At 37.8% G+C, this 12,168-nt stretch overlaps 1 protein-coding gene across 1 annotated transcript; it reads right to left on the bottom strand.

The window, feature by feature from the left end:
• Positions 1–5,635: 5,635 nt before the first annotated feature.
• On the bottom strand, positions 5,636–7,144 carry bsx (brain-specific homeobox). Its single transcript, XM_036523083.1, has 3 exons — positions 6,892–7,144; positions 5,969–6,159; positions 5,636–5,881 (listed from the first exon to the last, which is right to left on the bottom strand). Exons 1-3 carry the CDS (start codon positions 7,142–7,144, stop codon positions 5,636–5,638), a joined length of 690 nt encoding a protein of 229 aa, XP_036378976.1.
• Between the last annotated feature and the right edge of the window lie 5,024 nt (positions 7,145–12,168).

Here is a 12,168-nt window from a genome sequence, read left to right as displayed (position 1 = left end):
ATACATGCGAAAGGCTTAAATATAGGCAGATCCAGGATTTACTCATAAGTTTTGTTTTAGTATCACTAATAACTCATGTCATACATTTTAACTGCAAAAGTGTATTTCAGATATATTGTGCTATAGGTAGAAATTAGGTAGTTTTCATTTCATTTCGTCTTTTTTCACTTTTATTTGTTATTGCAATAAAACTCCACAACATATGTACATTGGTTGATCTGTGCAATCTATAAAGGTTGTTTTGGTAGGAAATATATTGTGTATAATGATCTGGTTTTATGCATTGTACTTAATCATTTAATGAAACATTAATGGCATATGAACATGCACATTTCAATAAAGAAAGAAATACTGTCCCCCATAGCACTGAGGAAGAGAAACATCAGAATGAATTTTATTCTGAATCAGAATAAAATGAAGCCTATTATCCATGTATTTATATAATTAACCCTGCCTGTAAGGATGCATACCCTAAATCACAAAATACACCATGAACCCTGAAGCATTTGGTCTGAAAGAGTATTGGTTTCATTTGGGGAGGGAGTTATTCATCAGATGGCTCTTTCTCCTTTCTCTCAGTTCCACTACGGGCTTCTCTTTGAGGCAGACCGCACCTGGCAGCACTGTTAATCTAGCAATAATCTGCTGTTTTTGTTCCTCCCTGATTATCCCTCTGAATATTTCCTCTTTTTTTTCTCCCGTTAAAATAAAAATGGGTCAAAAAATGGTGACACTTTGAAGCCGTCCTGATTAGAGCCGGCAAACTTGTTTTCTGTATTTTAAAGTGATAATTCTCCCCCCATAAAACAATCTCAAGCACCTATTTCTTTAATGGAACCTTTAGATGATTATCAAAGAGCTATTTACCCATATGTAATATTTTAATTAGATTATAGTCTCAATTTAACCCATCATGGCTCCTTTGATGCTCTGTGTTTTTAGTGTTAAGCCTCAGATGCGAGGGGGTAATAAATACCGGACCTTTTGAATTAATGAGAAATGCTGCCTTTCCAGATCAACTCTCTTTGCATCTTTTTATTTTTTTCCCCCTGCCATAGAATTCAGTTAATTGAAGGAGTCTCTCACCACCACACATGAAGGAGGCTAAATTAGCATCCCTTTTACCGATTGGAAAGCCCAGGCAGACGCGCTGCCTTTGATCTGAGGACGACACTGAAGGAGGCAGCAGCCCCCTGAAAATGAGCTGATGGCCTGGCTATTAGATGAAAATGCAGATGCATCCATGTGTTGCAAAATGCTTAATCTTTTAATTGATCACCTTCCGCACGGCCTATTCTCTTCACGCTTTTTATTTTCTCTGTAAATCAGAATCACGTTTTGAAACGAAATGAATTGCTTTTCAAAGGGGGGGAAAGTAGTGCACATCCGCTTTGAAAAGAAAAATCAGCCCTATTAATGTAAACCTCCCAAATTAATGTGAACTGCCTCCTGGTACACATTTAAATGAGTATATAAGTTCTGTAATGGCTGTCATTTGTAATGAAGGGCTGTGTTGTGTGCGTGTGTGTTTAAGGGGAGTTTTCAAAAGAAGGGGGCCAAATGTGCACCTCGCTTCACAGTAGATCTTTTGATGTTCTTTCTAAATACTAATGCAAATTGTTTTCATTTTTTTGGAAACTGGCAAGCTGCAATTTCCTCAAAAGAGAGACAGAAGAAAATGGTTGTCCTCCATCTGGCAACAGTAATGATCTCATTCAGAAGCTCAATAAATAGACAAGAAAATGGTGTACCATTAAAAAAAGAGGCTTTGAAAATATTGCATACTGTTACTGTTTATTTCTGCTTAACACTTTACTTGTACTGTGCGCTCACAGTGTATGTTCGGGGTACCATAGCCATTTGGGGACACAGAATCATGTTAGTTTTTGATTACGATCCAGGTGGATTGTATCATGTTGTTTTAAAAATAGTAGCTGAAAAACATCATAATACTGTGAACAGTATTAAAACATACTCTGCTGGTTCCTGCTGTCTTTTTGTTTGAAAAGCATGATAAAAATCCAACTGGATCACTGTAAAAATGTCTGTCCCCTTATCATATCTTACTAGTTAATCAAGAAATTTATTTTTAAAAATGTGTCTCTTAGTGTCTAATTTACATGGTTCAGCATTTGTACAGTGGTTGCATATTACCTAGAAACTAGTACACCTTTTAAAGGTAAACCATGATACATGTGTCAAAAACATTCAAAGACATTTACTGTAAAGGAGGATCAGACACAAGTAAACTGTTCACAAGAAAACAGTAGATTGCAATAGTCAACAAAAATGTGTTGTTTTATATTGGTCTTATTTGTAGGTTTGCTTTACAATTACCTATGTATATTGTTTGAGACTGTATGATTGAAGTAATGAATATTTTGATTTTGTGCATTAAACTGCAAGTACACGTGGCGAAACCATCCGATGTAATTACGTTATTAAATGCAATTAAATGTAAATTAGAACTTTGTGTTTCAAAGTAGTAAATGTTGAGAAGTGCACAGAATATCCTCGCCCTCGACTTCATTTCAGTTTAATTACCGGCCAGTTTACAACTTAAGAGATTCTAATATTTCACCGAGGCAGTGTGTCTATAACGCGGTATCAAAAGGTTTTCGTGCTGGTATTATACAACTTAAGATGTTGCGGACTTGAAGAGACCTGGGCTATTTAAAGTTACATTTTATTTTAAAGCCAGGGACTTCGGTATGCTATAATCTTACCTTTCTTCAAGGTATTGCGATAGTCCTTAATTGCATTTACTTACGTAGCACCGTGAGGCACTGGGCGATTTAATACGACAATCAATACCGTCACCAATAAAGACACACCCTAGAGGTCTACCATCACTTTGACCGCTTGCAACAGCAAATAATTCAGCCTTTCAACAGAAAACGACCAGTCTTTGGATTCACTGTTGACATGGGACCAAAACATACAGCCGACATAAGAGACCCTTAAGCCAAAACTGACCACAGCAATAACACGTTTTGATTTCTGTTCACGGTGTAAACCCTAATCGTGGATGTTAACTGTACGTGTGAGAACAGTGCTAACCACACGATCAGCCTCAACAGGTGAAGGAAAACTCATTCAGACCACGGGATGTGGACTCCCCACTTCTTTTGGCCTTCTAGTGTAATACGTCTAGCCGTAATGTCCCATGGTATTCGTCAGTTTTGTAGCACATGTCCACCACGAAGACGAAAATAGAATGGTCCAGGATAACGCGACTCACTAGTAGTTTGGCCCATATTGTTATAGTTGTGGTGTGTTATTTGCTCACAATATACCCGATATCTGTGCATTCATTTTCTCTTTATCCAAGTTTTTGCAGCGTATTTGCAACAATAATATGCCATTCTGTGAATACAGAAGTGTGTACGCTACATGAAATAGTAAATTTAGTTTTTTGAGCCCACAAGTTTAATCGTATTCACGTTTAAGAAAAGCGCGGTACTGTAAACCAACCTGCCAGATTGCAGCAGAGACGTATGAGGTTGAAAAGTTATCGGAAGACCTATCGTAATTAGTTCAGTCGATTAAAATTTGGCTATACGATAAGGATGCAGCCGTCATTATTGTACTGCCAATATTTAAAACGGCGACTACATTGTTAAGACAAAACAAATAAGTCAACACATTCCTTTCATTTATTGGACTGAAATTTCATAACAGGCCAATAAATAGGCCTATATAACCGAGATTCCCTGGATCTCTAACCAAAGAACAACCAAGCGTGAATTACAAAAAAAAAAAAAAAAACAAACAAAACAAAACGAAAAAACAACAACAACTCATTAAAGTAAACTACCATAAACAATTAATTCCAGTGCGGTATGATTTTTATTACCAGAAAGTGAAAAGCACCCTAACCGGCATGAAAGTTAGCTGGAAGTAAGCGTTAAAATAATTATTTCGTGATACTAGTGTGTTGAGTTGAACTCGAAAGAAAACCAAAGTCCCATAGTTATGGTGACATTTTAAGATGGCATTGAGGTTTTCGTAAAATCTGTGTCATATCTCAAATCCCCACGTTTTTTTTTACCACGGGAATGGGCTCTGCTCTCTCTTCTCACAGACAGTAAAGACAGTTTATTGTTGCTGGACTCAAATGCCTTTCCCCTGTTCACCCAGCAGGGCCCTGATACCACTGGAATCGAGTCATGTAGCTCAGCATGTGCTATCTTAAGCAGGCAGCGCCTAATTCATCCCGCTCCCACACACTCCATGGGATCTGTTCATTTTAACCAGGCACACCACAATAAAAATTCTTGCACTGACTTATCACATTGCCAGTGAATAATAATAATGGATAAACAAACTGAAAAGTTAAACTCATACAAAGGATCAAGTAAAATGGTGACGGCAGACACATAGGGGTTTATTTTATTACACTAAGTCTGACACACTTTTTAATCTAGCCGTATCTACTGCATATAGGTTGTATATCTCAATCGTTTGTTACCCTTGTAGACTGATTACAGTTGACACAATTAATTAAGAAACATACCAATAATAACACATATTTGTAAATATAAGACGGCCATCGCGTTAACGAATATTGGAGGTAAAACTCGAAAATATGAAAGACTGTCTAATTTTTCGGTGATAAACAAGGTGTATGGCATTGAGCACTCTATGTAATTACATGTGGTACACTGGCTTTATCTTAATCAAAGGATACCAAAGCTCAACCCCTTGAAATACGGCGTCTCAATGTTATTAATACAACAGGCGTGATTCAACTGTATGTAAAAAAAAAAAAAAACGAGTCCAAGCAAGTGCTATATTTTTCGATCACCCATTCTTACAATTCGCTTTATCATTCGGATTACATCCTGTGCCAGTCACTTCTTATTTTTGAATGTTATGATTTATTTAATCACAAAATCGGCACCGACATTTCCCTGTAGCGTGCAACCTTTTTGGAACATAATACTTCTTTAATATATCATTTAATAAAGACAAATCACATGGTGAAAAGGGACTGTACAACTAATTAACAATTTAAACGAACTGCATAAACAAAGACCCGCGAAAGTGCTAAACATAAGATTAAAAACGTCACAGTTATGTGTTGGAATGTGAGGCGGCATTTTTGTTAATTGTATTTATCAATGTATAAATACACAGTAAAAATAATTTACAGATTGTCTTTACAATATTCTCGTTTTTCTCGTTACTCGAAACAACATATTAAAAAAGCTCAATATTTTAAAAAGAGGAAAGGGATAAATATCTTCGTTTGGTTATATCATAACATAAAATAGTGGGTTATAATGTAATAGTCGTAACATGTTTATAATAATAATAATAATAATAATAATAATAATAATAATAATGGGAATCACAATTCTGGTTAATTCATGGCATCTTACACTCCCCTATACTTTATCGGCTACTCAATTGCTCCTGAAAACACTCCTGAAACCATTCTGTCGTGTAAGCAAATCACCACATCTGTTAAAGACATGTTACTGTCAATGAATGTCCTCGCAAGCTCTTCAATAAATATAATTTTATAACGCTGTTATTACTGATACTTAGAAAAGGCTGTATATTTTTCTGAAAGATACCACGTACAGCAAATGGGTTTTCAATGGAAACTTTTAAAAATGTGTGTCTTTAATTATAATAGATGTTCCGGCGAACAAATATCATCTTCTTCGATATCTACATCGTCTTCATTTTCTTCGAGCAGATATGAGTCCTGGTTCATTCCCGTTTTAACATCTTCTGCATGTTTTTCATTACTTTCGTTCTCACTCGAGTTCTCCATGGATCGGTCCAAGTCACCTGGATTTTTCTGGTCGTCTTGTGTTTTCCGTAGTTGTTTTTTATGCTTCATCCTTCTATTTTGAAACCAGGTTTTTACCTGTATGACAAAGGTTTCATATTTTAAAAACTCAAATCATGTATTTACGAGTATCTGAGGGATATGGCTTTCAGAAATATTTCTTACCTGTGTTTCTGAGAGACTTAGCGCTGTCGCCAGCTCCACTCGCTCTGGAGTGGAGAGGTACCGTTGGATTTCAAATCTTTTCTCCAGTCCTGACAGCTGGGAGTCCGAAAACACGGTTCTGGCCTTTCTGCGTCTGCAGTGTTTGCCGGGCAACTCCGGGTGATGCTGAAACAGTGCCGGCACCTGCATCCCTTTAGAAATAAATACAACAGACCTGTGAAACTGTGGTTTGTATGAAAAATTAAAAACGACAATCAAGCACAATGATCATCAACCAAGCCATCCTCAGGTTATGTATTGTTATCGAGTTAAGTTTGTTATAAAGTGTTTTTGAACATAGACACAAAGCAGCCACAATTCTATTTTCGCGTTGATTCACGAGATTGAAAGAGAAAACCGCCAGAAATGGGCCATCCATCATGTTTAAATGCGAAATATATTCACACAAAATCTCTCCCTAAAGAAGATTGGGTCCATTTGCCTATGAATACAAATACCGTTTAATGCTTACATTAACATCACGTATCTGATTTTATCAAACTGTATTCGTGTTCGTTTGAGAAGAAATGTTTTTTTTTTCGTAGCGCACATAAAGACTAAACGGCCCGTTCTTAACAGGAGTACGATTCTGCATATTAACTTGTTGCATATCGATGAACACTGTTCGCTATTCTACTTAAAAACAGTACAAAATATCACGTCGACATTCCAGACTATTATTTTTTGATGTCGTCTTTTTTCAAAGTGTTGCTTTCACGAGTTATTTCGTGAGACAATCTGAAGTATTATTTTCTTTACCACCAAAGCAAGTATCACTATATTACAGTTACTATTTATCGTTATCGTACAATTATTATTATTATATTTATACTGCAACTGCTAGAGCTACTACACAGATCATTTTAGCAAGTGCATTCACTTACCGGAGGTGAAGAAATACGGATGGTGCTCAGGTTTGTGAAGGGGATGGTGAGGATGAGGCGCCAGTATCGGAGTTGGCATCAAGGGATATCCATATTCCAGAAGAGGCATCCGGGACGCCAGGGAGCTCGAGAAGGGCGAGTGAAACACTTCTCTCAGTGGCTTGGGTTTGTGTAGCAAAATGTCTTCGATGAAGAACGATGTTGACCTTTGGGCTGGCATCTGGGGGACAGGAGATGTGTAGTTTAGATTCATCTCCAATCTCTGCAAAGACCGTGCAAGGACTGAATCCCGCGAAGGTGGCGTTATGTTATTTGCACCTCAACAGCCACGCGGTATCAACACCGAACCTCCCTCTCCTGAATTTGAAACCCTTAGAATTATAATCTGAGACGCAACCAGTGAGTGGTACCAGGTGGATTAGTATTTATTGAAGGGGAATGACAGCAACAAATTGTGAAATAGATTTGTGATTAGCCAATAGCACAACGGTGGGGCGGAGGATTGAATTAGTTCTGTATGGATTAATTATACTGACGGCAACAGAGAGGGAGGGTCGCTCACCATGGTGCTGAAATACCCTTGTAACAGGAGTCTGCTAGGTCGTCTCTGACGCGCGCCTTTAACCGTGTGTTTAACAGCGTTTAGACAAATCCGCTATTATATAGACATGCTTCTTCTTCTTCTTTACTATACTCGTGAACCTTTGTGTAAAAAGAGCTGACGTAAACTAACCGTGCAATCACCTGTAAATGCTACCATAAAATATTCGAAGATCCTATACCGATTCAAGGTACTACGCTCGCTTGTACACCAGTAGGCTAGCACCCGCCACCACCTTTTAGGTGGTAGTTGCATTGTTTGTGGTAATAATGGTGGTAGTAGTCGATGTTTTTGTTTTAATGCTTGAGGTAAAGGTAGTTTTGTAGTAAGTGAAGATTGTGTTGCAAGTAAGTAAAGATTTATGTCGTCAATTGATGTCAACATCTAATCCAAAATTGCATCTGTACGAAAAAATCATCTGTATCAAAATCTTTAAAAAGGTGATTGAAATCCACAACAGTAATTAAATGAAAACCCAAATACATACACGAATGACCAAAAATATTTTCAATCAATTTTTACTTCTTCGTCGACAGCTTCCTTCCTGAAGCCATATGTTAATTTGTGATTGGTATGTTTGCATGGGTTACTTTATTGCAAGAGGTAATGCCTGCTAATTTTCCCCTAAATTGGCTCTAATTATCGATATTAAACTCTGTGAGAAAACAAGCAGGCACTCCTCTTTCATGTCCATGCTACAGACAGTAATTTGTTGATATCGAGTTGTCATCACATTTCCAATCACTGTGGTTAATGCTGAAAGTGTTTCAATAAACACAGAATTCTCGCGGCAATGCTATTAGATAATTAGGGAAGATGTTTGAGCGGAAGTGCTAATCCTTGCGCGCGGGGACAGGATTTCCATTCGATCAGGCAGGTAGAACAAATTAATTAGTGGATTCAATTAGTCCTGAAAGTGCATTACTCCAACAACTCCAAGACACGCTCATCCATATGTATGAGCTAGTATAAGGTAAATAGATGAGCACCTTTAAGTGACTACAAATGGCAACGCAGCTCGAGTTTAATGAACATGGAAATGGGACAGAATTATGGCGCAGGTTTCACAGGCGTGTTTCTTTTTTGCATGGCATTCAAGTTTCTCAGGGTGCTCATTTGGCTTCATTTCGCAACTGAAGAACAGCCAACCAACCAGCCATACAAACAAACGAACAACAAACAAACCAACCAAGCAAACGATAATACATACAGTATAAATGTATAAAAGGAAAAAAAACAAAACGCCACGCAAATCAACTTTTAGCAATGAAAGTCTGAATGAGAGTGGTCCCACTGTTTGTTAAAAACATTTCTCAAACATAACAAAACATCTTTGTTGGAAAATTGCCATTCGATTGCTGTTTAATAACAACATATTATTGTTCGCGAACAAGACATGATTTTTGTGTAGGATGTTAGTTATAATAGATTTTGCTTGTATTTTACTGAGCAGTTCTCGAGTGCTAAACCTGGGCCAATGAGACTGATTGATGGCACATCAGGATAGCAAGTAGCTTTTAGAGGAAAATGAGAAAGCAAATGAATTAATGGCGATGAAATTGTCTTTGCGTGGTTAGTCAATAGAATCCATCCACTTGGTTGCTGGGAGGGAAGTTAAGCGGCTTTTTACTAGTCATTTCATCAAGTGAAATTTGGCGCCTGGGAGGTACTGCGTCACTCATAAGTGGCACGTTTGTCTAAGAAGCTTTGGGGATTACCTTTAAGTTTTACATCTGTGCGCCTCGACAAATTTAACATAGAGAAATTTTGTTCTGTATTTGTGTTTGTATTTTACAAATCAATTTCCTGTGCCTTAATTTGGATCTATTCGTTTGCCTGCATTTGTTGTTACATTCTGAGGGATTTTTAAAAAATATTTCCGAGACTTTATTCTTGTATGACTTCATGCAGGATATTAAGCGTTATTATTTGTATTGTGTACGGCAAGCTCACACATTTACGACCACAATGTGCAAAAAGGTCTATCAATGTGCTTGCAAGTTATTGAAACAACAGTACACGAACATATTGTAATCTGAAGAGGCTCATTTAGTAAAATGTATTTGCCTGAGAACCGAAGACATATTCGTTTACATAATGCCACTCATCTCATAAACCCATTGTATAGGCCTACATTGTTGTATTGTTTTTGACAACGGGTCCTTGATGCATAGAAGTCATTCCATTCAGTTTAATTTGTTGTTCGTGTGTACAATTTGTTTGGTGAATATTGTTAAAGAGCTAGAGTGCGACTCAAAAGGCCAACGAGTAAGATAACATCAGCAGGCTTTGGCTTTCGGCCGGCAAAAGTAAAGCGTATCTTCAACGCTTTAAATCGCATAAAGTAATCATGTCGTTGTGTTCCACTCGTACATTTTGTCTCCAAAACTGGACAACGTACATAACGTTTGGCTTCTAGCAGGAGCGCAAATAGCCGCGCAGACCGAAATGGGAACTCTGCATCAAATGCCTCTTCTAGGTAAAAAAAAAATCCCTGGGAATAGTTCAATATACAAAAAAACCCTGCGTCGTGCATTGTATCCCTTTGAGTTTTTATAATTTCTAAGTACCGTGTCCACACGTTCCATTGTCCTCTCGTTATGATTATCATTGTGAGAAGGCTTTTGAGAGATTCATTTTATCGTCATTTTATCCCTATTGCTACCTTTTGGTGGAGGGAAAACGCATTCAAGAACCAGTTTATAACAGGTCTTTCAAGGGAATACCGACAGGCTCACTGTCCGTGATTTGAGATCATCAAAGGCAAGATTTTTTTTTTTACTTTAGTCCACATTTGTAGTAAACGTCTGGGTGTAAATTAAAATAGGCTATATGAGGCACTGAAGTTCGCATTTTCTTCTCCTAACGTCGATTTACCCAAATTGCTTTCCTGCCTTGAGACGTTTCTGATTTATCCGATGAATGACAGACCATGAGTATTAGGCAAAACAGTAGCCGAACTCAGAGGGAATATTATTTTTTAATATATTCCAATAGCCTATGAAAAATCAAGTAATTCAATTCCCTTCACAGTTTTCGGCTTTGGCTATATGTTTAGGGCTGCATTCCGAATTTGCTTATTCAAGACACCAAGCAAGTCTAGGCCGGTAGACACAGGTGCACAGTGCAAATGAGCTCCCGGCGACAGCGCAGTGGTCTAATCCGCGGAGAGACCGATTGCCCCCGGTTTACGGCTGTGTTGCACAACATCTCTGGCCCTGCTTGGTTACGACGGTGAACAACTTTACAGTTAGTAAATACAAACCAACAGGACTTGTCTGAAGCCTTCCACGTCACAGGACAAATGTCTTCAAAATACCTGACGAAGAGGTTTGTTGTATCGAGACTATTTTACAAACTGTTGTACAGTTAACATAGACTAACATAGTTTATGCATATATACAAATATAATGATTGCAGGTGGCCTTATTCAAATACGTAGGTAGCCTAGACAGCATGTGGCATATCTCAGACACTGATACGAGTTCCAACCGTTTGTGTTTGATAAATATTATACATAAATAGACCAATAAATTTTTTTTTTAAATAAAAGTGAAAAGCAATCTGTTTGTCATGCTTAGGACTTCTCACTCTCGCCGCAAAAAGTGCATTAGACAGCTGCGTAACACACGCTGCTGTCTGTAATATGCCACTTCAGCCAACAGATAATTATCACATAAAGAGAGTTTAACCAAGAAGAGAATTAAATAGAGGATTAAATTAGTCATTTAAAGAGATAGCCTACACCATTCACACTGCTCGTGAAAAGGAACATCGTATTACACGTCCGAAGGTTAAATAACTATCAAGATAATTACTAGTTCGTATTTTTAATGAGAGGTCGCCCACCGCAGGCCCCTAGAACGGGGCAACAAAAGATACATTTGGAGAGAGGACAAAAGAGAAACTAATCAAATTTCCCTTGACCTGTGAAAGGGGAGGGGAATACAGAGGACAAGAACTAAAGAAGAAAAACAGGAGGGAACTGTGATAGTTGTAGGAACGGTGGCAACGGTGCTATGTCATATGTGAGACCTGTTAAAACACACGTAGATAAAAACATAACGAGAATTCCCTAAAGCACGTTTCGTTGCGGAAGTTGCTTAAGAGCGGCTGACCGAGTGAGGCTCCGTGACGATAATAACCAAAGACTGTCAGGTTGTCAGCTTGTGGCCGGATGTCGTTGTACGAGAGTAGATGCAGACCAGGTGTTGTCCAACGAGATACGAGTGCTGGATTCCACAACTGGACACGCAGTGCACTTGTACGCATTGGGGAAAGGCATCAGGAAATTATTTTTACTCGAAATTAACCGTAGAACTACCTGGTTACAATATACGTCTAGTGAAAATTATTACTGAGCTTCATTTAATTGGCTTGTCCTATTGTAACAAATGTACATTTTTCGAAGAACATGTGTCATTTTTGCTTTGTAATAAAGAAAAAGTTATTCTGACAGCTATTATCGACATCCCTTTTGCTTGCTACAAAGTCATCAAATCTGAAGGGGATTTTCTGAAGCCTTTATCAGGAATCTCTAAGCTACTCACCTAAATATTATTAGAAGGAAGTGTTTTTATTATTATTTGTCTTGTTTATATGCATTTGCCATAAAGGATGAACCAAAAATGACATAAGGGACTAAAATCTATGCATGGGATTTCTTGCAATGGGAT

Source organism: Megalops cyprinoides, chromosome 3 (assembly GCF_013368585.1).
Source record: "Megalops cyprinoides isolate fMegCyp1 chromosome 3, fMegCyp1.pri, whole genome shotgun sequence".
Taxonomy (NCBI): domain Eukaryota; kingdom Metazoa; phylum Chordata; class Actinopteri; order Elopiformes; family Megalopidae; genus Megalops; species Megalops cyprinoides.
This window is presented reverse-complemented; position numbering and strand designations above follow the sequence as displayed.

What these genes read in the sequence shown, in the direction of transcription:
- bsx (XM_036523083.1), bottom strand. Translation starts at nt 7,144, where the DNA reads ATGAATCTAAACTACACATCTCCTGTCCCCCAGATGCCAGCCCAAAGG. An exon ending in TCCGTATTTCTTCACCTCCG is followed by an intron (nt 6,160 to 6,891) that starts GTAAGTGAATGC and finishes TTATTTCTAAAG; the next exon opens with GGATGCAGGTGCCGGCACTG. An exon ending in TAAGTCTCTCAGAAACACAG is followed by an intron (nt 5,882 to 5,968) that starts GTAAGAAATATT and finishes TTTGTCATACAG; the next exon opens with GTAAAAACCTGGTTTCAAAA.